Genomic DNA, 25,318 nt, shown 5'->3' with positions numbered 1-25,318 from the left:
TCACCAAATCAGATAGCCGCCGGAAGCCAGAGAGGGTTTCTTCCGATCCATAGCGACACACATATTGGTGCCGACATGAGGGACCACCTGCAGATGGGTGCACCCTGTACCCTTCATGGCATCTGGAAGGACCCTTTCCACATCTGGAATGACTCCCCCCGGTATGCACACGGAGTGCACATTGGTTTTCTTCCCCTCTCTTGCTGCCATTTCCGTAAGGGGCCCCATTACGCGCCTGACGTTGGACCTCCCAACTACCAGTAAGACCACCCTCTGCGACCGTCTGGATCTTGCAGACTGAGGGGCAACCTCTGGAACAGGCCAAGCAGCCATGTCAGGCCGAAGATCAGTATCAGCCTGAGACAGAGCCTGAAACCGGTTCGTCAGACAAACTGGAGAGGCCTTCCGTTCAGCCCTCTGGAATGTCTTTCGTCCCCTGCCACACCTTGAGACGACCTCCCACTCTACCACAGGTGAGGGATCAGTCTCAATGCGGGCAGTATCCCGGGCAACCACCGTCGTAGTCCGATCGGGGGATGCGTGGGACGAGCTGGCCGTCCCCGACAAACCCCCATCCGGACCCCCACAGTGATGCCCATTGGCAACAGCCTCAAGCTGTGTGACTGAAGCCAACACTGCCTGAAGCTGGGAGCGAAGGGATGCCAACTCAGCCTGCATCCGAACACAGCAGTTGCAGTCCCTATCCACGCTAAAAACTGCTTTGCAAAGAACGTCTGAACTAATCTACAGAGAGCGCAAACAAATCGACAAAATTTAAACGGTTATTAAAATACAAGATTGCCTAGTAAATGCAGTAATGCTGCTACTTGCGCACTGCTGACACTGCTCGGCGGCGGAAGGAGACTACGCGAATTTACACTATTCAGGTATTAAAACGCGATGCTACAACTCTCAAATACTATAATACGCCCGAAATTTATGAATTAAACAATGCAAGTACCAAAAACACGCAAAGAAATTAAGAATTAAACTATGTAACAAATGAGTGAGCTAGGAGTATACGACTTGCTGCTGCAGCTGCTTATCCAACGGCGGCAGGGAGCATTAGATGAGTATGTGCCAAGAAAGATCGTAAGAGATGGAAAAAAGCCACTGTAGTACAACAACCAAGTTAGAAAACTGCTACGGAAGCAACGGGAACTTCACAGCAAACATAAACATTGCCAAAGCCATGCAGGTAAACAAAAATTACGCAAATCGAAATGTAGTGTGAGGAGGGCTGTGCGAGAGGCGTTCAATGAATTCGAAAGTAAAGTTCTATGTACTGACTTGGCAGAAAATCCTAAGAAATTTTGGCCTTATGTCAAAGCGGTAGGTGGATCAAAACAAAATGTACAAACACTCTGTGACCAAAATGGTACTGAAACGGAGGATGACAGACTAAATGCCAAGTATTAAATGTCTTTTTCCAAAGCTGCTTCACAGAGGAAGACTGCACTGTAGTTCCTTCTCTAGATTGTTGCACAGATGACAAAATGGTATATATCGAAATAGATGACAGAGGGATAGAAAAACAATTAAAACCGCTCAAAAGAGGAAAGGCCGCTGGGCGTGATGGAATACCAGTTCGATTTTACACAGAGTACGCGATGGAACTTGCCCCCCTTCTTACAGTGGTGTACCGGTGGCCTCTAGAAGAGCGTAGCATTCCAAAAGATTGGAAAAGGGCACAGGTCATCCCCATTTTCAAGAAGGGACGTCGAACAGATGTGCAGAACTATAGACATATATCTCTAACGTCGATAAGTTGTAGGATTTTGAAACACGTATTATGCTTGAGTATAATGACTTTTCTGGGGAATAGAAATCTACTCTGTAGGAATCAGCAAGGGTTTCGAAAAAGACGATCGTGTGAAACCCAGCTCGCGCTATTCGTCCACGAGACTCAGAGGGCCATAGAAACGGGTTCCCAGGTAGATGCCGTGTTTCTTGACTTCCGCAAGGCGTTTGATACAGTTCCCCACAGTCGTTTAATGAACGAAGTAAGAGCATATGGACTATCAGACCAATTGTGTGATTGTATCGAAGAGTTCCTAGATAACAGAATGTGTCATGTGATTCTCAATGGAGAGAAGTCTTCTGAAGTAAGAGTGATTTCAGGTGTGCCACGGGGGAGTGTCGTAGCACCATTGCTATTCACAATGTATATAAATGAACGTGAGGATAACATCGGAAGTTCACTGAGGCTTTTTGCGGATGGTGCTGTAGTATATCAAGAGGTTGTAACAATGGAAAATTGTACTGAAATGCAGGATGATCTGCAACGAATTGAGGCATGGTGCAGGGAATGGCAATTGAATCTCAATGTAGACAAGTGTAATGTGCTGTGAATACATAGAAAGGAAGATCCTTTATCATTTAGCTACAATATAGCAAGTCAGCAACTGGAAGCAATACCATAAATTATCTGGGAGTAGGCATTATGAGTGATTTAAAATGGAATAGCCATATAAAATTAGTCTTCGGTAAAGCAGATGCCACACTGAGATTCATTGGAAGAACCCTAAAGAAATGTAGTCCGAAAACAAAGGACGTAGGTAGCAGTACACTTGTTCGCCCACTGCTTGAATACTGCTTGATAGAAGAGATAGAGAAGATCCAACAGAGAGCAGTGTGCTTCGTTACAGGATCATCTTTCTTTCCACCAACAATACGAGAATGGAACAGAAGGGAGAACCGATAGAGGTACTCAAGGTACCCTCCGCCACACATCGTCAGGTGGCCTGCGGAGTATGGATGCAGATGTAGATGTAGATGTAGGATCTTTTCACTGAAGAGTGTCGCATATGCCATCAACCAGACAATCGTCAGAGACGTGTTTGGAAGCAACCTGGCCACGCTGAACGCTTTAGGCATTCTCTCCAGTAAAGTGTAGCAAGGTGGATGTTCCCTGCCGTTTTGGGGTGGCATTATGCGGGGCCGCAGTACAAGCCACAGGTGGCCATGGAAGGCGCTGTAACAGCTGTATGATATGTGAATGCCATCCCCAATCCGTAGTGCATTCATATTCCCAGGATGTTGGCGAGTCATTCGTCTTCATGGACGAAAATTTGCGCCCCCATCGTGCACATCTTGTGAACAACTTCCTTCAGAATAACGACATCGCTCTACTAGAGTGGCCAGCAATGGTCTTCAGTCATGAATCTTAGCGAACATGCCTGGGACAGGTTGGAAAGGGCTGTTTATGGACGACCAACCACTCTAAGGGATCTACAATGAATCGCCTTTGAGGAGTGGGACATCATGACCAACAGTGCCTTGATGAACTTGTAGATAGTTTGACACGACAAATACATCAATGGAAGAGGGGACTTGTGACTGGGTATTAGAGGTACTGAGAATTACAGCAGGGTGGACCACCGCTTCTGAAGGTCTCGCTCTATGGTGGTACAACATGCAATGTGTCGTTTTCATGAGCAATAAAATGGGCAGAAATGATGTTTATTTTGATCTCTATTCCAATTGTTTTACAAGTTCCAGAACTCTTGGAAATGAGGTGATGCATAAATTTTTTGATGTGTTTATTTGTACTGCAGACACACGAATAAATTCTGTCTGGCATCTGAAATAATGTAGTGTGAGTACTTCTAATAACATGACATTGTAACTATGGACACAAATTATTGGACTATCTGCCCAGTAGAGAAACAGGAAAATTCCTTTCTGAGCATACTGCTTAGATGGCAGTATTACGTATATTGTGAAATTTACAGCAGTTTCACATAGCACGTATGCTGCTCCTACCAAGTACTTTTCAGTAATTATGTATTGTAGAGACCTGGTGTATTTTTCGGATTCTCTTGTTTTTTCGAGAATGGACTCTTTCTTCTGACGACTTGCATTACTTTGTAAATATCTTACATTGTTAGTCTTGTCTGAGTTGGGTTGGGTTCATTTGGGGGAAGAGACCAACCAGCGAGGTCATTGGTCTTGTCAGATCTATGAGGAAGGCCATGCCCTGTCAAAGGAACCATCCCAGAATTTGCCTGAAGTGGTTTAGGGAAATCGCAGAAAATCTAAATCAGGATGGCCAGATGTGGGATTGAACCATCGTCCTCCTGAATGCGAGGCAAGTGTGCTAACCACTGCACCACCTCCCTCAGTCTCTTGTTCTGATGTTAGTGGAGTAGTTAGGTGTAGATCGAAAATACAGTTACAAAGAATGACTGCTGATGTAACATTTTGTATGGTTTATTTTAAAGAGAAGGAGAAATCGTGTATTAACGCTTGCTTTATTTAGTATACATCACAATCGTTTGTTGGAATGCTAGATAGGATTTCTACCATCCATTGTCGGTTGTTCACTCTTGCCAAGTCCAGCGCGGTATTCCCTGCGTCCTCTGTGGCGTCCCTATCGGCCCCTGCCTCCAGCAGTGCCTTCGCCGCCTCTGTGTGGCCGTAGGGTGCCGCCCAGTGCAGCGGCGTCCTACCCCACTGGTCCTTGGCATCGACGTCGGCGAAGGCCGCCGCCAGCAGCCGCACCACTGCTGCATGGCCTTTCCAGGCAGCCAAATGTAGAGGCGTGTGCCCCGCGTCGCTCCTGGCATCCACTTCTGCCCCATTCCCGATCAGACACCTCACCATACCCGTGTGCCCCTGCATCGCTGCATAGTGCAGAGCGGTCCACGTGGACCATGGTCTCTGCCCCACATTAGCACAAGCCCAAAGCGGCACCTGCACTTCCTCCACTGACCCCCGTGTAGCTGCCTGGAGCAGCACCTTGCTGTTCATCTCTGCAGAAAGGGTCCTGCAAGAAACGGAGAAGTTCTCGTATTTTTCTGCACATATACACTGTTTATGAAGTAAACTATAACGACCAGCTCTAAAAACATGTCAGAAAACTGAAAACTAATTAATCTTCAAATTTTCCCCCTCTATCATATATTACAGAATAGTGGAAAAGTGTCTCTCCATTGAAGTACAGATAGACAATTGCATCATCCTCATAAAGCTTCCTCACTCACCATAAGTAAGCCTTACATTCCATCACTCCACAAATTCAGACAATACATTTTGCCACATTGATTCCTGATTGTGAATTCCTATGAGCTCAGGATGCTATTGTTAATCAGTGATTGCACTTCACTGAAAGAGATGATTCATGCAGACTCTACTTTTCCTCTATACTGAGCATATCACCTTAATACTAGCAAATGCAATGAAAAAAATAACTTATTTCTGTATTTAAATAAAATTTTGAGTCTTTTTACTAGAAAATTTACTGGCACAGCCACTTCAGAGAAAGCTAAAATTTATCAGTAAACGTTTTAGACGATATTCCCCTGCCCCTACACACAAACACATTTGGTGGCACATGCACATGAGGGGGTGCACATACACAGATAAAGATGACTGCAGAGTTAACAAGCAAGCACACATGCAATCAGCACACACACAGTACACATGCACAAATGCAGTCACTCATACACACACACACACACACACACACACACACACACACACATACACACACACACACACACACACACACACACACACACACACACACGCACACAGACACACACACACACACATTCTTAACTCATGTTCTTGTGGGTGCAATGCAAAGCAGCTGAGAAGCCTGCTGTTTATGAGACAAAATGAATGCTTCATCTACAGACCTGAAGTTATTCGAGAAGAAGGTATTACTGACCATAATGTCATTGTGGCTTGTGGAAGTTGCAAAAATACCAAAGATACAGAGTAGAGTTTTATTGTTTGGGAAAGCAAATAAAAGTGACATTAATGAATATCTTCATAGTCAGCTCCAAGCATTCACTGCAGGACACAAATATATTGATCATCTTTGGTCAGAATTTAAAGGTATTGTCCACCACGTGCCAGAGAAGTATGTTCCTAGCAAAAATATATGGGAAGGAAAGGATGCACCTTGGTACAACAAACAAATTAGGAAGCTGCTGAAAAAGCAGAGAATTTTGCATAGTCGTTTTTAACTTAGTCACTGCCCTGCTGACAAACAGAAATTATGTGAAATTAAAGTAGTTGTCAAAAGGTCAATGAGAGATTCTTTTAATGAATTTGAAAGCAATGTTTTATCTGCAGATTCTAGAAATAACACCAAAACATTTTGGTCGTACGTAAAATCTACGAACGCTACAAATAATTCAATATCTTCTCTTGCTGACAGTACAGGTTATGTAACGCATGATGGTTAACAGAAGGCCGAAATTCTAAACCTAGCTTCCAAATACTCGTTTATGGTAGACGACTGCAGCACCATTCCCCCTTTCAATTATCGAACAAACGCAAGGATGGCTGACATAGTGTTTAATGTAGATGGGACTGTAAAACAGTTAAGATCCTTAGACGCCAGGAAGGCACTGGACCAGAAGGTATCCCCTCAAGATTATATGTTGACTATGCTCCAAATATAGCACCATTCTTATCCATAATCTATCAGAGATAATCGAAATAGAGGAACATTCCACAAGTCTGGAAGAAGGCCCTGGTCATAGCGATCTATAAAAAGGGTAGAAAATTTGATGCACATAATTACCGGCCAATTTCACTGACGTCTATTTGTTGTAGAATCAAGGAACCTATTTTATGTTCAGACATAATGAACTTTCTAGACTCTGAGAAGCTCGTCTGCAGAAACCAGCACGGTTTTAGGAAACATCAGTCATGTGAGAAACAGCTGGACCTCTTTGTTCATTATATACAGCAGGCTCCCAGGTTGATGCCATATTTCTCGACTTTCGAAAGGTGTATGACTCACTTCCGCACTGTTGCTTGCTACAAAAAGTGTGCACTTACAGTCTATCCAGTGACATATGCGGTTGGATAGAAAGTTTTCTAACAGACAGGGAGCAGTATGACATCCTGAATGGGGTAACTTCAACAGAAACAAGAGTAATTTCAGGTGTGCCCAAAGGCAGCGTAATAGGTCCTCTGCTTTTTACGAGTTGCATAAACAATCTGTTTGATGGTATTGACAGTGGCCTTAGACTGTTTGCGGATGATGCTGTAGTCTATAGCAATGTAGTATCACACGAAACTTGTGAACAAATCAATGAGGATTTGCAGAAAATAAATGCTTGGTGTAATGACTGGCAGTTATCTCTCAATATTAGTAAGTGTAACCTACTGCGTATAACAAGGAGAAAATCCCCATTAATGTATGAGCACAAAATAAATGCCCAGTCTTTGGAAGTGGTAATATCCATCAAGTATCTCGGTGTGACTGTTCGAAATGATCTCAAATGGAATTATCAAATTACACAAGGTACGGTCAAGGCGGTCTCTAGATTGCAGTTTATTGGTAGAATCCTGCAACGGTGCAGCCCTTAAACAGGGGAAGTGGCTTACAATACGTTAGTTCGTCCAGTATTGTTCTTCTGTATGGGACCCTTACCAGTTGGGTCTGATTCAAGAGATTGAGAAGGTCCAAATAAGAGCGGCAAGATTCGTGACTGGTAGATTTAGCCACCGCTAGAGCGTTACTAATCTCATAGAATGTTTGGAGGGGAACACACGACGAGCTAAACGGAAGGGGCTGCTCACTAAATTCCGAAAACCGATCTCCGCCGAGGATGCAGAGGTTATATTATTACCACCCACTTTGAAATCTCTCAATGATCACCATTCAAAGATAAGGGAAATTAGGGGTCGTACAGAGGCGTTCAGACAATCGTTTTTCCCTCGCGCGATTGGCCTGTGGAATAGAGGGGGGAAATATGACTTTCCCGCGAATTGTGCACTCCGCACACACCGCTTGGTGGTTGGCGGAGTATGTATATAAATGTATATGTAGATGTACGTCACAGTCCGAAATATTGATCTAAATAAACCCGATTTTCTTGGACACACTGTCCACCTCACAACGCTGATGTATGCTTGCACACCATTTCATTTGCATGTGACAGCATCACTATAATGTGGCTAAGAGACAACGCCCATATTCTAATGTTGAAGACAGTGTGTTGCATGCACGCAGGAGTAAAATGCAACAAAATTCTTTATATGTTAAAGAAAATTAATAACAAGTAGATTCTCTCATTCTGTCAAGTAAGACGTTACGGCGGATAAAAACAGTTTCCAACAGTCGATCCAGCACTAACCCTCTTTTTCTACAAACGTAATCCAGTTAATACACTCAAAATAAACCTTAATACTGTGAAAAATGTGTGAGACCTTCGTTGATCTCTCCTATGGAATGAAGAAACATCAAATGAGAATTCTGAATTACCATAAAATCGCTAACAGCCAGCATATGATTTTGACCCACACAGTGCTACACTAGGCTTGCTCGAGGTGCTTCCCTTTGCCAGCTTTTGGTTTCTGCATCGGTTCACACATACCCACAGTTTAATGTGGAATTCTCGGAAGATGCCACTTAGTTTTAAAGCACATGGAGCTCTGACAGAGGTCAAAGTCATGTCTAGAGATTCAAACAATCCAACAAAAGGGAAGGGAGTGCACTTGTACACTTTACTACACAGCAACCAAGGTTATCCACATTCAATATTTGGCTGTCACTACTCCTATTGTAAGGAACCTGATGCAAGCTGATTAGGATTACTGACATTGTAAGAGCCACCTCATTCCCTATTCTTTCTATTAGTGCACATTTTATGGAACTATTGCTTTATTATCAGCTGGCTGCCTCCGGTGCAAGAACTTCCCTGCTGCAGCATAACGTATGTTGTGGATGGCAGAGCTACTGGAAGCCTGTATTCTCCTAGGGCAGTTATATATGCACATCTGTGCCTCAGTGGTTTCGGCCATATAAACGTGGAAAACACACGTCGTCTTCAGTGGGAGGAGATTCTGCGTTGTCTATGTGTGGTTGCTGGTTCCAACAGTGACGTCAACCTGTAAAGGTGTCCCTGAGGTACAAACTGAGGACAACATCCTTCTACATCCAAGTGATCTGCGACAGGACACGGTGTGCCAGTCAGTCTGGTGAATGGCGTTCCTGGCACTGACGTCAGTAGGTATAATGAACGACTTGTGGTCCTCACGAAATATTACGCTTTCCACATGGAAATCTATCAGTTTCTCAGAAACTACTCTTCAATTTTCCTCTAACATATACAGGTTGGTCCACTGATCGTGACCGGGCCAAATATCTCACGAAATAAGCGTCAAACGAAAAAACTACAAAGAACGAAACTTGTCTAGTTTGAAGGGGGAAACCAGATGGCGCCATTGCTGGCTCGCTAGATGGCGCTGCCATAGGTCGAACGGATATCAACTGCGTTTTTTGAGTAGGAACCCCCATTTTTATTACATATTCGTGTAGTGTGTAAATAAATATGAATGTTTTAGTTGGACTACTTTTATCGCTTTGTGACAGATGGCGCTGTAATAGTCACAAATTTATAAGTACGAGGTATCACGTAACATTCCGCCAGTGTGGACGGTATTTGCTTCGTGATACATCACCCGTATTCAAATGGACCGATTACCAATTGCGGAAAAGGTCGACAGCGTGTTGATGGATGGCTTTTGTGATCAAAATGCCCAACAGGTGTCTGCTATGTATGCTGCTCGGTATCCTGGACGACATGATCCAAGTGTCCGGACCGTTCGCCTGATAGTTAACGTTATTTAAGGAAACAGGATGCGTTCAGCCACATGTGAAACGTCAACCACGACCTGCAACAAATGATGATGCCCAAGTAGGTGTCTTAGTTGCTGTCGCGGTTAATCCGCACATCAGTTGCAGACAAATTGCGCGAGAATCGGGAATCTCAAAAACGTCGGTGTTGAGAATGCTACATCAACATAGGTTGCATCCGTACCATATTTCTATGCACCAGGAATTGCATAGCGACGACTCTGAACGTCGTGTACAGTGCTGCCACTGGGCTCAAGAGAAATTACGGGACGATGACAGATTTTTTGCACGCGTTCTATTTAGCGACGAAGCGTCACTCACCAACAGCGGTAACGTAAACCGGCAAAATATGCATTATTGGGCAACGGAAAATCCACTATGGCTGCGACAAGTGGAATGGCTCTGAGCACTATGGGACTCAACTGCTGAGGTCATTAGTCCCCTAGAACTTAGAACTAGTTAAACCTAACTAACCTAAGGACATCACAAACATCCATGCCCGAGGCAGGATTCGAACCTGCGACCGTAGCGGTCATGCGGTTCCAGACTGCAGCGCCTTTAACCGAACGGCCACTTCGGCCGGCGACAAGTGGAACATCAGCGACCTTGGCGGGTTAATGTATGATGCGGTATTATGGGAGGAAGGATAATTGGCCCCCATTTTATCGATGGCAATCTAAATGGTGCAATATACGCTGATTTCCTACGTATCGTCCTACCGATGTTACTACAAGATGTTTCACTGCATGACAGAATGGCGACGTACTTCCAACATAGCATGATGGCTGTCCAGCACATAGCTCACGTGTGGTTAAAGCGGTATTGAATAGCATATTTCATGACAGGTGGATTGGTCGTCGAAGCACCATACCGTGGCCCGCACGTTCACCGGATCTGACGTTCCCGGATCTCTTTCTGTGGTGAAGGATATTTGCTATCGCAATCCACTGACAACGCCTGACAACATGCGTCAGCGCATTGTCAATGCATATGCGAACATTATGGAAGGCGAACTACTCGCTGTTGAGAGGAATGTCGTTACACGTATTTCCAAATGTATTGAGGTTCACGGACATCATTTCGAGCATTTATTGCATTAATGTGATATTTACAGGTAATCATGCTGTAACAGCATGGGTTCTCAGAAATGATAAGTTCACAAAGGTACATGTATCACATTTGAACAACCGACATAAAGTGTTCAAACGTACCTACGTACTGTATTTTAATTTTAAAAAACCTACCTATTATCAACTGTACGTCTGAAATTGTGAGACATATGTTTGTGACTATTACAGAGTCATCTATCACAAAGTGAAAAAGTGGTCCAACTAAAATATTCATATTTCTTTACGTAGTACACGAATATGTAATAAAAATGGGGGTTCCTATTTAAAAAAACGCAGTTGATATCCGTTTGACCTATGGCAGCGCCATCTAGTGGGCCAACCCCTTCAAGCTAGAAAAGTTTCGTTCTTTGTAGTTTTTTCGTTTGACACTTATTTCGTGAGATATTTGGCTCAGTCACGATCAATGGACCACCCTGTATATGAACTTCATTAATGGCAGTGATACCCTCCAGAATACTATCTGCCTCTACATATTACTTGCTACTGTGCCACATATTGGATTGCTGTATGTACAATTATTAATAGGACACTGGTTAAACTTATGATTTAGTTAGAAAAATACCACCCACATCAGGTAAGGAAAGAAATTTGTTATACACGTTTTCTTTATGACATGTGGTGTGTGTGTAAAAAACACACCACATGTCATAAAGAAAGCGTGTAAACCGTGTGAGGATGAATCACTACGATTCGAAACCGGTAATGGTATCCTTTGAATAAAAGTACTGAAAGTAAATTTGTGGCTAGTTGCTGCCCTGAGAATGTTTTTTGACAAAGGAACGTCTACTAAATATCTAGGCATAATGTAGCAAACTGATACGATATGAAACGAGAACGTGAGGACAGTATTATAGGAAACTGTTCCTCACCTGTAAAGGTGACAGTGTTTAGAACACTAGCTCAACCAATTCTTGAATACTGCTCGAGTGTTTTGGATGCCCACCAGGTTATATTAAAGGAAGTCATCCAAGCAAGTAATGGGCGTGGTGCTAGATTTGTTAATAGTAGTTTCGATCAACACACAAGTATTGTGGAGATGCTCAAATGGCAATCCCTGAAGCGAAGAGGACACATTTTCCGCGAAACACTAAAGAGGAAATGTAGAGAACAATTTTTTTTCACCTAACTACAGTTCGGTTCTACTACTGCCAACGTACATATTCCGAAAGGATCACGAAGGAAAGCTAATAGAAAATATGGCTCTTGTGGATGGATGTGCACAATCGTTTATACCTCGCTCCATTTGTGAGCAGACCGGAAAGGAAATGACTAGTACAACTGGAACATGGTATCTTGCGCTTTGCGCCATATGGTTACCAGTGGAGTATGTGTATAGATGTAGACGGATGTAAATGTACACTATGTGATGAAAAGCATGCAGACACTCCCAAAAGCATACGTTTTTCATACTAGGAGCATTGTGCTGTCACCTGTTTCCAGGTACTCCATATCAGCGACCTCAGTAGTCGTTTGACATCATGAGAGAGCAGAGCGGGGCGCTCCGCAGAACTCACGGACTTCGAACGTGGTCAGGTGATTGTGTGTCATTTGAGTCATACGTCTGTATGCGAGATTTACACACTCCTAAACATCCCTAGGTCCACTGTTTCCGATGTGATAGTGAAGTGGAAACGTGAAGGTGACACGTACAGCATAAACGCATACAGGCCGACCTTGTCCAAGCTGTATCAGGATCCACAGCAAGTACTATGACAGTTAGGTGGGAGGTGAAAAAACTTGAATTTCCCTATCGAGCGGCTGCTCATAAGTCACACATCATGCCACTAAATGGCAAACGACACCTCGCTTGGTGTAAGGAGCGTAAACAAGGACAATTGAACAGTGTGAAAACATTGTATGGAGTGAAGAATCACGGTACAGAATGTGGCGATCCGACGGCAGGGTGTTGGTATGGCGAATGCAACGTGAAAGTCATGTGCCAGGGTGTGTAGTGCCAATAGAAAAATTCGGAGACAGTCGTGTTATGGTGTGGTCGTGTTTTTCATGGAGGGGGCTTGCACTTGTTGTCTGGCGTCGCACTATCACAGCACAAGGCAACATATTTTATGCAGCTTCTTGCTTCCCACTGTTGAAGAGCATTTCGGCGATGGCGATTGCACCTTTCAAGACGATCGAGCACCTGTTAATAGCGCTCGGCCTGTGGCGGAATGATTACACGATAGTAACATATCTGTAATGGGCTGGTGTGCACAGAATCCTGACCTGAATCCCTTAGAACACCTTTCGGACGTTTTGGAACGCCGACCTCGTGCCAGGCCTCGAAGACCGACATCGATATATCTCCTCAGTGTAGTACTCCGTGGAGAATGGGCTGCTATTCTGCAAGAAACCTTCCAGCACCTGACTGAACCTGTCTCTTTCGAGAATGGAAGCTGTCATCAAGGCTAAAGGTTGGCCAACACTATATTGAATTCCAACATTGTCAGTGGAGGGTGCCACGAACTTGTAAGTCGTTTTCAGCCAGGTACCCGGCTACTTTTGATCACATTTCTAGATATCACCTCATTAGAACTACAGTGGCTAATATGTCTGACATGATGGTGAAATATGGAGATGTATTTTGTATCTCGCGCCACTCTATGAAGTTGTTGAAAAGAAAAGTTTACTGAACAACATTATGAGTATAATGGAAGTCGTTATTCAAAAGTAATCACCAGAGACCAGAGCACAATTATCCCGCTGTCCCACTGTTTCACGAGCCGAATGATTTCCTGGTTCTGGACTTCCTGTGGCTGCGACAGGAGCCAGTCATACGCTTTGCCCTTCAACTCATCGTCAGAGTTGAAACGTTTTCTGATTTAGTTTTTCTTTTTTTAGTGGACCAAAGACTTGGAAGTCGCAGGGCGACAGTGACCGAGGTGTAGGGTAGGTGATCAAGCTGCTGCCACATGAACTTGGCCATTACATTTCGTGTGATCTTGTTGACGTGTGACTTGCGTTACCGTGGAGCAGAATCGCTCCCTCCTACAGTAGGCTGTCTGTTCTGGATGGACTTACGTAGGATACGTAGTGTCTCACAGTGCACGTCACTATTAATGGTTTGTCCGTATTCGACGGATTCGGTGAGTACCGGACCTCGAACATCCAAAACACTGTGAACTTCACCTTGCCTGTTGACGGCACAGTTTTGAATTTTTTAAGGGGAAGAGATGAGGTTACATTCGCACCCCTACAGGTATCATCACGTTTTCCCAAAGTGGCTGATGCATATTTCATCTGGTTTGGTTCTTACGACCCTTTGCATCTTTTCATTTGAATACTGCTTACACAAATGACAACTGGCCGTCATTTATGTGAATTTGTGTGATTGAGTTAAAGACAACTATCTACTAGAAAGAGACGACATGGTAGTGAATGTGTAGCTCAGAAGAATATCGTTGGCTGAAAAGTTTATGGAAGGGTCTTTCTCCACCTGCTGTACAGAGCATGATGAAGAAGTCTGTATCAGCTGGAGAACTGGGCGTCGCTCTGGGAAGAGGCCGACATCACCACAGGTGGTTGATGAAATCACTGTGGCTGTGGCAGACAACGCTGCACACAATTCTCAATCGTTAGGCAGTCTTTGTCTTGTGTCATGAAAGTTGAACATCCAGTGGTCCACTACATGGAACGTGCTTCGAACCATTCTTTGAGCATGAAGTTCCTCTGTACGGTGAACGCGCCACTGTTTGGTGTAGCTTCATCGCCATGTTCATCATTGGCCCGTTTCTTTTTTGAACAGGCTGGCGCTCAAGGACCCAAGACATGCCAGCATTCCTGCGATATGTCTCGCCAACACGTCATACCCGCCCTACAGGAGAGAGATGCTTTGAACTCAACAGTTTTCACCCAAGATGGGACCCTAGCGCACATCTCTCGTGAAGTTCACCTGCTTCTCCGAAACACCTTTGGAAACGGTCAAATTATCATGCGATCGTTTCCGAGTGCTTGGCTGCCACGATCACTTGATCTCACTCCCTATGATTTCTGGTTGCGGGGCTACCTGAAGGACAGAGTTTACCAGGGGAACGTTCAGACTTGTGCTGATCTGAAGCGAAGCCTTTCAAAGGTGATAGCCACCATATCTATGAACATACTTCGTTTTGCTGTGCTTTCAGACTCTTCTGGACACTGATGGGCACCTTATTGAGCACCTTTTGCGGATGTAATGGTATTGGTATGTAATGGTATGCTGTACCGTAGCAGCACATTAGAAGTGTTTGAATGATAGGTGATTTTGCGTTATTTCTCTGCTCCATGTCCAACCAAGTTTGGTCCTCATTCGTCAATTAGTTTCTGTATTATAACATGTTGAATAGGGAAAGTCTAATTATAACCACCCAGTACATAACGGGTGAGGGAGTGCAGGCTGTTGACACATGGTTGATGACAGGTGGACCTTTGGGTCATGCTTAGGTAGCATAATGGCAACCACTCGCGATAAGTGGGAAATCCGGGTTTGAGTCGCGGTCTGGTACGTATTTTCGTTGTCGTCATTCCATCATACAACTAATGGTTGTCCATATTCGCAACTGCAAATACATTTCATGCGTATCAGTTACTTGCTGACTGCCCCTAGTAGCTGAGTGGCAGTCAGCCTTCAGCGGCGCAGCGGTTCGGTCGGTGTTTACGTCCCTGCCGCTCGTTTGCGCGAGAGGTGTTTACGTTATGTGTGTAGCGGTGTGCCGCGGTATACATAGAACGAATCATGGCCTTGTCGTTCCGCAAATCGACACTGAAATTTAGTTTTGCTAACGAATATGCTCGACCGAAGGCTTACGAGATCGAACGTTATTTACGGGACGAGGTGAAAATCGAACCTGACGTTCTAGTTGGAATACACTTATCTATAGTCAGCAGCGTGGTCTATGTCAAGCTCATAAATGAAGGGGGATGTGACGAACTACTACTTCGACACCGACAAGGACTTCGTTTCCGTCATTCGGACGGGAATGTTGGAGCGGTCACAGTTGAACACGCCGGCATGGGACTCCGAACGATCCGCGTTTTTGAGCTTCCATTCGAAGTGCCAGAAGAATTAGTGACAGACGCCCTGCGTCCTTACGGAACGGTCCTATCCCACGTGGCTGTAAAATGGGCGAGTTCCAAGACGTATCCTGTCCTCAATGGCGTCAGACAAATACGGATCGAACTCCGAAAATACGTTCCGTCATACTTGTACATCGCCAGTTGTAGGGCGATTGTCATCTACGACGGACAACCAAGGACGTGCTCTGGGTGTGGGAAGGAGGGCCACGTACGTTCTGAGTGTGCTCAACGATGGTTATTACAGCTGCCACGGGATGATCCACCCCTGACGCCGCATCCGACTGTGCTCCCCATGACTTATGTCGCCGCATTACGCGATGACGCGGGCCGCGAGACAGACGCGTACCAGAACACACAGACAGAGGCAGATCGTGGCGAGCCACGGAAGGACGACGTTGCGCTGGACCGCCTGCAGCAGTCACAGGACGCCCTCTCTTCAGTGCCGCTTGCGGCCCCTTCAGATAGGGCACTTAGAGACGTGGATAATACGACGGCGCACGATTCCGACGTCCCCCACGAACAACTGGAGACCATGCTGACCTCTGATTCCGAGGCCCGGAAACGTAAACAGCGATCACCAAAACGCCGGAATAAGCTCCGCCTCACGGTGGAGAACGACGACTCTGTTCTAGCAGACAATTCTGAGACGTTTACGGGTACAGAGCAGACGACCATGGATATAGAAGAACTGCCTAGCGTGGATGCAATGGTGGCCAGCGGGACGGCGACACGACCTACCGCTGACGAAGCTCCAGACACAGCGAAGGAGTTCGACCGACGGCAACAGGCTACAGAGGAGGCTACGGCACCTGCACCGCACGATAACGATGGGACACTAGGGGACTGGTCAGAAGAGCCACCCCCGTGGGGAACACATGATGCCAGAGGAACTGCTTCCACGCACTCTCCCGGTGTAAGACCGGAAGACTGCACGGAATAACGGCAGACCATATGAGGGGACGGTTGGGGACGTAAGTACGACAGCAGCCTATGTATGGAAGAATTAGCGACTGTACGGTACCCTATCTACGTTGAAAGCCATGCAACAAGCTTATCGCATAGGGTCTGTTAACATCAATAGCATTGGGTCGCCGGTAAAAATCAAGATGCTCAGTGACATGATAAAGGCTGCGGATTTAGACATAGCACTATCACAGGAAGTTCGGGTACTTCCCCCCTCGGACTTTCACGGTTACGACATTTACTGTTCCCCGTGTGACGAGAAAGGCGTTGGCACAGCTATACTATTAAAGGAAGTGATACGTGCAGACGAAGTAGAGTATTTGCCTTTTGCCCATGGTACGGCCGTGACCATAGGTGGAATACGTTTGATCAACATATACGTACTTCTTGCTCGGATAAAAGAGACAGATTTTTACGCCCGTTGTTCCAGGGACGATACGATGGTTGCATACTCGGCGGAGATTTTAATTGTGTGCTCGACAGAAAGGACCAACAACCTAACTATACTACTAGCCAAGAACTTAGGGAGCTGGTCAACGGGATGGAATTAGTCGATACATGGGACCTAAAGTATCGCAACCAACCAGGATATACATTTTTTTACTAGCCACTCCGCGGGCCGTTTGGATCGGATCTACGTTTCAAAGGCGTTAGCAATGTCGACGATGTATGTAGGAATACGACCGACAGCGTTTACAGACCACGAGGCATTTATTTGTACGGTTCACCTTGATAGACAGCAGGTATGGAGACGGAGGGGTAATTGGAAGATGAACGTCTCCCACCTGCGAGATGCAGAATGCCGACGCATGGTGGAGGACGCGTGGCATGGCTGCCTCCGTCGACGAAATTCTTTCTGTTCTGTCCTGCAGTGGTGGATCGAGTGCACGAAGCCAGCTTACGAAGGACGTTAATAGGTTACGGGAAGGAGGTTTCTCAATGGCAGCGCACGACCACTGAGTTTTACTTTACGGCTCTCCGGGAAGTGTTAACTCAACAACCTACACCAGAACGCCAGACTGCCGTCCACCGAGTTAAGGCGAAGCTGGTACAACTTACGACGCTGAGGATGACAGGTACAATGATACGTGCGAGGTCGCAGGGTTTCCTGCTCAACGAGGTTCCCTCGATGCATTATGTGATAAAGGAAGGGCGAAGAAGACGAAGGAATTTAATAAATGAGATCGATCTCGGCGATGGCCGTCGTTTTACAACTCAAAGGGGCATAACTCAGGCGTTCACGTATCATTTTAGCAGATTCTGTGAGAGCAACGGGGAGGGCCAGAGGGAGCTGGAAGAGATCCCAGACGCGACGAGTGTGAACGGGAAAGCGGACGGGTTATCTGATATTACGTGTGAAGAGGTGGAGGAAGCGATTACAAGAGGTGGCGGCAACAAGTCCCCAGGTCCAGACGGATTCCCGTTGGAATTTTACCGTGCCTTTGTGACCATTGTGACGCCTATGTGGCTATGCGTGTTTAATGATCTTCTACGGCAAGAAGTACCGGTTTACATTCAATTCACGGAAGGGCTCATGATACCGATACCAAAGCCCCGTGGTGGTAAACTGCCTTGTGATTATCGTCCCTTGACCCTCCTTAATAGTGACTACAAGATCTTCATGCGCATCCTGGTTCAAATGGCTCTGAGTACTATGGGACTTAACATCTATGGTAATCACTCCCCTAGAACTTAGAACTACTTAAACCTAACTAACCTAAGGACATCACACAACACCAAGTCATCACGAGGCAGAGAAAATCCCTGACCCCGCCGGGAATTGAACCCGGGAACCCGGGCGCGGGAAGCGAGAACGCTACCACATGACCACGGGCAGTAGATTTCGAACATGCTTTTGATCGCGTGGATCATGTGTACCTCGCGGCGCTGATGAACAGGATGCGTGTCCCGCCATTATTGACCACTGCTGTGATGCGGCTGTTGCATGTTGCCAGATCAGCGATGGTGGTCAACAGAGGGAGAAGTGAGTATTTTAAGATCTTCAGATCAGTGAGACAGGGTTGCTCCTTGTCGATCCTCCTTTATGCGATCGCCTTACAACCGTACCTGCAGGTCTTCGCCGCCGTCTTACCGGGATCTCCCTACGGCATTTATCATTCAAATGCAGAGCATACGCGGATGACATTGTGTTCCTCGTACGGAATGAGGGGGAGACTCAAGCAGCACTGGATTGCCTACAGACGTATGGGATGGCAGCTGGAAGTGTGGTCAACTACCGAAAATCACAATTCATGCATGTGGGGCGTGGACTAGAACCAGGAACGGAAGGACCCTTACCTGCGGTGCAAACCCTCCGCTGTTTGGGTATCATCTTTCATAAAGAGACAGCGGGAACGGCTGCGGACAACTACCGAAGGCTATTACTCAGAGTCCGTACGGCAGTACGACTAAACGCCCTACGGTCGATGGATATGCTGCAGCGAGTGTTCCTCGTCAGCCTTTAACTCGCGCCCATGATGTGCCACCTGACACACCTTCTCCCCTTGACGCGCACGATGGCTATGCGAATTCAGGCGGCTTTTGGGTACTATGTATGCCTGGGACAACTTTTTAAGGTACAGGCTTACCTTCCCAGAGTGAGAGGGGGGCGTTGGTTTAGTGAACGTGCATCGCATCTTCCTCCAGTCAGTGTCGGCCATATATCGCCACCGTTAACGTATGTGCGCACGTTCATCGTGGAACACAGTTACGTTCGAGAGCGTTTACCGACGTCCCGGCAGTCGACATCGAAGGACGTTTACCATCTGCTTCTTCGACAGATCGCCCGGAATAGGGTGGAACGAAAACATACAGCTGTTAACTGCCACGTGGTGTGGCGCACGGTCCACCACCCCCACCTACCTACAACAGCCAGATCAACATGGTACATTGTCGTGAACCGAAAATACCCTACGAATGATAGAAAGTACGCAATACATTTGGCGGATTCGCCCATGTGTCAGCAATGAAGCGTGCTGGATACGGACGACCATCGGCTGGTCTGCGGCGAGGCATTGGCTGTCTGGACTCTCGCAAGAAAGATAATAGCGTTCATGCGACGCACTATCTATACAGCAGTCCCTTCTGACATAGTATTTTTTCCAGAGTAAACGTATTTTCCGCGTCATAAGACGAACGCAGTGGCGTGTATCACAGGTACGACGGTCCATTACATCTATAGAGACGCACGTACGAACGTACTGAACGTCCTGGATTACTGGCAATACTGGCAAGAAGAACACACAAAACTATTAGGGCTACAAAGGTACAAGGATTGGTATGCCAATTTCCTAGTAACGGTTTTCACGGACCCGCCATATACTTGGGGTGTGCCGGGTGCGCAAAGATGAGCGGCAGTGCTGTCGTTGTGAAACCGACCAAGTAACGTGATCGGCTAAGAACACTAAGCGAGTATGCGACCTAGGAAAAGCTAACGCTTGCACGGTTAGCAAATGGATGTACTTCAAATTTTGTTTTCATATCTATAAATACTTTTCTTTAGGGTGCCGGAAGCGGCCCCACTTTGATTTTGTTGTTACTTCACGCTGCGTGGTAGAACGGCAGCGAGGTTCCTTCCAGGACAGTTATCATGTGTCAGGACGTACTTTGTTTATTTTGTGAATAATAAAGGTTTCTGTTCCTCCTACCTTCCTTAATAAAAAAATAATAATAAAACATCCTCACTCCTGACAAGAAAAGTGGTTCCCTAGGTTAAAAAAGAAAGATGGATGAAAAAAAGATGGATAGACTGTGAACCCTAAGGGCCCGGGTTCGATTCGCGGCTAGGTAGGAGATTTTTTTCTCCGTTCGGGGACTGGGTGTTGTGTTGTCCTAATCATCATCATTTCATCCCCATCGACTCGCAAGTCGCCGAAGTGGCGACAAATCGACAGACTTGCACCAGGCGAGCGGTCTACCCGACGGGGGGGCCCTCGCCACACGACGTCTAATTACCAGCTAGGTCTATGACCAAAATGGCATTTAACTAATGCACCACTAACATTACCAACATCGTTATAGCTTATGAGTCGTCCGGAGTCAGTGTTCACGGCAGAATTATCACCAAGAGTGTCACATCGACAGAGATGACTCCTCCCAGCAACGTTACACGCAACTGACGCGGAAGCACGTATTGCAACATTAAAAAGGACACCAGGTGTCTGCGTGAAAAGCGTTCATCACGAGAAATCTCACGAAATCAGCTTGCACGGTTAGCAAAGGATACGTCTAAGCACCAGAAACTAAAATTAACTACGGAATAATCCCATATCATGGAACTGGTCTAAACATTCTCCATCCCTACTAACGTCCGTATTTTCTCATTACAGTTCACACCACTTTGCCACATTTTCCCTTGATATTTAATCGATGTCCCTTTCTCAGCCAGCACCCCCATTGATACTGTGCTCTTGCATTAACACATACTTTTCTAGCTGCTATTCGTCAAATCAAATAAAATTCATTCTAAGCCATCTTGTATATTTCTGCAGGCATTATGCGATGACACTTTCCCATACACTACAGTCTCATCAACACACAGTCGCAGATTGCTGCTGTCAGATCACTTACGTATAAGGAATACAAAAGCGGTCCTATCACACTTCCCTGAGGCTCTCCTAACTGTAGCCTCGTCTCTGCTGAAAACTAGCAGTCGAGGTCAACACAACTGGTGGCTCTTTTTACCCTTCTTCTACACAAGACTCACCGGTGCTTTATTCCAGTCCCTCGTGACTTCGATGTGGAAGAGCGATTGGTGATAAATGCGAGTTAATTAAAGGGACAATAAAATGAAGTATCCGCTGTAAAATTCCATCCAGACCTGGCGAATTACTTGATTTCAACTCCTTCAGCTGATTCAGTACAGCGGAGGTGGCTACTACTACGTCCTCCATACGGGCATCTGAGTGCCTTCAAACGACAATATGTCAATGTAATCTTCCACTGTGGTTGATATCCTGTACGTGAAATTTAAAACTTCGGCTTTCATTTTCCTCTCATTTATTGGCACATCGTATCTGTCAATGAGTGACTCGATTGAAACTCTCGACCCATTTAACGATTAGTTCCAACATAAATCATGTACTGTGTTAGATTTTTCGCTAAGACTTGGCTGTCTAGTTTGTTGTGTGCATCGTACGTCAGTGATCTGATAGACGCATGAATTGCTACTAAATTTGGGTTGTGGACATTTCTGCGCTCTTTTTCGATCACTCTACCCTCCCTCGGCATTTTCCGAGTTGTATTATTCAACCATGGTTGGTGTTTTACATGCTTAATGCATTTATAGGCACTTTTACGATTTGTACAGAAACCAAATGGTAGTTATAAGAGTCGAGGGGCATGGAAGGGAAACAGTCGTTGGTAAGGGAGTGAGACAGGGTAGTAGCCTATCCCCGACGGTAATCAATCTGTGTATCGAGCAAGCAGTAAAGGAAACAAAAGAGCAATTTGAAACAGGAATTAAAATCCATGGAGAAAAAATAAAAACTTGGAACGTTCCCGATGACATTGTAATTCCGTCAGACACAGCAAAGGACCGTGTCTTGAAAGGAGGATATAAGAGGAACATGAACAAAAGCAAAACGAGAATAACGGAAAGTAGACGAATTAAATCAGGGGGTGGTGAGGAAATTAGACTAGGAAATGAGACACTTAAAGTAGTAGATGAGTTTTGCTATTTGGGGCGCAAAATTAATGATGGTCGAAGTAGAGAAGATATAAAATGTAGACCTGGCAATGGCAAGGAAAGGGATTCTGAAGAATAAAAATTCGTCGAGTAGAGATTTAAGTCTCAGGAAGTCTTTCGTGTGGAGTGTATGGAAGTGGAACATAGACGATAAATAGTTTGTACAAGAAGATAGTAGTAGCTTTTAAAATGAGGTGGTACAGAAGAATGCTGAAGATTAGATGTGTACATCATGTGACTAATGCTGAGAAGAGTAATTTGTGGCACAAACTGAGTAGAAGAAGGTTTCATTCTTAGGACATGTTCTGAGGCATCAAGGGATCAGCAATTTAATACTGGAGGGAAGCGTGGAGGGAAAAAATGGTAGAGGGAGACCAAGAGATAAATACACTAAGCATATTCAGAAGGATGTAGGTTGTAGTAGTTACATGGAGATGAAGAAGCTTGCACAGGATCGAGTAGCATGGAAAACTGCATCAAACCAGTCTTGGGACTGAAGACCACAACAAGAACAACACCTCCCTTGGACGATTTACAGTCAGTCTACACTTTACTCAAAATTCCTCTATGTCCATTCAATCGGCACTAAATAATGTATATTAATTATCTGAGTAGGATGCTAACAATTGTACTACTTAATGATCTGTCCAGGTTAAATACTCTCCATATCTTCTTGATGAACTTCAGTTATCATTGGCGCTGCAATGACCTAATGATCGCAAGTATCATATCCCTAATGATACTAACCATAAGATCACACCCAACTTTAGTTTCGACATCTAAAATATTTCCATTGCTTGTGGGTTGTTGAACTAGTCGCTGAAGACAGTTTTCAGAGATTTGCACTGAGCACCGAAAGCAGTGTAGGGGGACTAAAATATGCTGACAGTGACTTGGGTTGCGCTGGGCTTACAAACGCGGACCTGGAAGTTCCAGAGTGGTCGAGCGGGGGGTGAGGAGTATGGAGGCAATTCTTGACAACACTCTACTGGAGCCACCTGGTAGTTGAAGGTGAAGCCAGGAGTATGCAGAGCAGCATTCGCTCCCAACATGTGGACAAACATGATCTATTCGTCACACTGCAAGTTCGACTGGATGAGCAGACACAAGCGGCAAAATCACCTGTCCTTTAAACATTCATTTCTATGATCAGCAGTTCAGTCTCATTACGCTCAAAGCCCCTTTGATTTAAAAAATAAAATGGGCGAATATTTTTCATCAGACTTAAGGGTGGAGTGAGACAAAAAGTGCTGATGGCGACTTGGACTGCACCAGGCCTGCAAAAGTGGAAAGCGGACCTGGGCGTTTTGGAGGGGTTGAGGGGGGAATGGTGCGGAGAACAGAGGCAATTCTTGGCAACGCCGTACTCGAGCCACCTAATAGTCGAAGGTAAGGCTGGGAGTATGCAGAGCAGCATTGGCTCCCAACACGTGCACGAACATGACCTACTTGTCACACAGCAATTATGACTGGATGGAGCTGCAAAATCCCTTGTGCTTCAAACATTCATTGCTATGATCACCAGTTGAATCTCATTTCGCTTAGAGCCGCTCCATTCTTAAAAAAAGAAAATGTGCGTGTTGTGGTTGGCAGGAGAGCCAACACCATGTTACTAGAGGAGGCCGAAATGCACGCGTTTTAGCTCACGCAGGCTGGCGTGAGGTCTGGAACAGGACAACGAAATTAGAATTTAGAAAAACGGACGTAGCTGGTGGAATACTTAACTTTAATCCATTAATGATGAACGTCGCTCTTGACGGTACATGATTCACAATATCAATAATAACTGAATATGGCGCCTTGCTAGGTCGTAGCAAATTACGTAGCTGAAGGTTATGCTAAACTATCGTCTCGGCAAATGAGAGCGTATTTTGTCAGTGAACCATCACTAGCAAAGTCGGTTGTACAACTGGGGCGAGTGCTAGACCTGCCATGTGGTGGCGCTCGGTCTGCAATCACTGATAGTGGCGACACGTGGGTCCGACGTATACTAACGGACCGCGGCCGATTTAAAGGCTACCACGTAGCGAGTGTGGTGTCTGCCGGTGACACCACAGTGCGAATATTTTTCATCAGACTTAAGGGACTTCACAGCTCCTTTCCAGAACTTCGTCCAAGACGGCGCCCCTTCAGAATTTCGACAAAATCACCTTCACTATCATATCGGAAACAGTGGACCTAGGGATGTTCAGAAGTGTGGAAATCTTGCGTACAGACGTATGACACTAGTTACACCCAGTCACCTGAGCACTTTCGAAGTCTGTGAGTTCCATGGAGCGTCCCATTTTCCTCTCTCACGATTTCTAATTACTACTGAGGTCGCTGATATGGAGTACCTGGTTGTAGGTGGAAGTAAAAACGTATATTTTTGGTGGTGTCTGGATATGTTTGGCAACATAGTGTAACATATGTACTGAATGTAGCACTATTTTCATCAGATGATGGTTTTAGCTTGTGTGTCATCGATGGGTCTGTAGGACACACAGATGGTCAGATCTTAGTTGCTACATATCACTTTGTGTTATTCCATGCCTGGTATCTAAAGGAAACAAAAAAATAAATCTAAAGTACGTAGAAACTAAAAATAAAAACAGAAAAGGACATACTCTGCCAGACACCTTGAAAGACGACGTCGGTTTTGATCCAGTGATGTCATGTACTAAATGGTGGATAGTGGATGTACCGATAATGGTTTCAGTGTCATCGGGCAATATATAGCTTAGCGCCATAGCTAATAGGGTGCCATCTGACTGTATCCTATAACAATGAATACTCACAGCCAGAAGGTTCAGAGTGGTACAAACGTTTTAAGCAAGCAGACAATGATGTCACAGAGACACACTTGTTCTTCCTGCAGCCAACTGAGTGAATTTGGAAGGGGTCAAA

At 45.4% G+C, this 25,318-nt stretch overlaps 1 protein-coding gene across 1 annotated transcript in view; it reads right to left on the bottom strand.

Moving 5' to 3' along the window:
* Positions 1 to 4,196: 4,196 nt before the first annotated feature.
* LOC124741111 (ankyrin repeat domain-containing protein 65-like) overlaps positions 4,197 to 25,318 on the bottom strand; it is a 41,102-nt gene continuing 19,980 nt past the window's right edge. Inside the window, exon 3 of the mRNA XM_047248646.1 lies at positions 4,197 to 4,768. Coding sequence (XP_047104602.1) covers positions 4,258 to 4,752 — 495 coding nt within the window. The 5' untranslated portion in view covers positions 4,753 to 4,768 and the 3' untranslated portion in view covers positions 4,197 to 4,257. The remainder of the gene's footprint in view (positions 4,769 to 25,318) is intronic.

This window comes from Schistocerca piceifrons, unplaced genomic scaffold (assembly GCF_021461385.2).
Source record: "Schistocerca piceifrons isolate TAMUIC-IGC-003096 unplaced genomic scaffold, iqSchPice1.1 HiC_scaffold_1870, whole genome shotgun sequence".
Lineage (NCBI taxonomy): Eukaryota > Metazoa > Arthropoda > Insecta > Orthoptera > Acrididae > Schistocerca > Schistocerca piceifrons.
The sequence above is the reverse complement of the archived record's forward strand: the minus strand, read 5'-3'. Positions and strand labels throughout refer to the sequence as shown.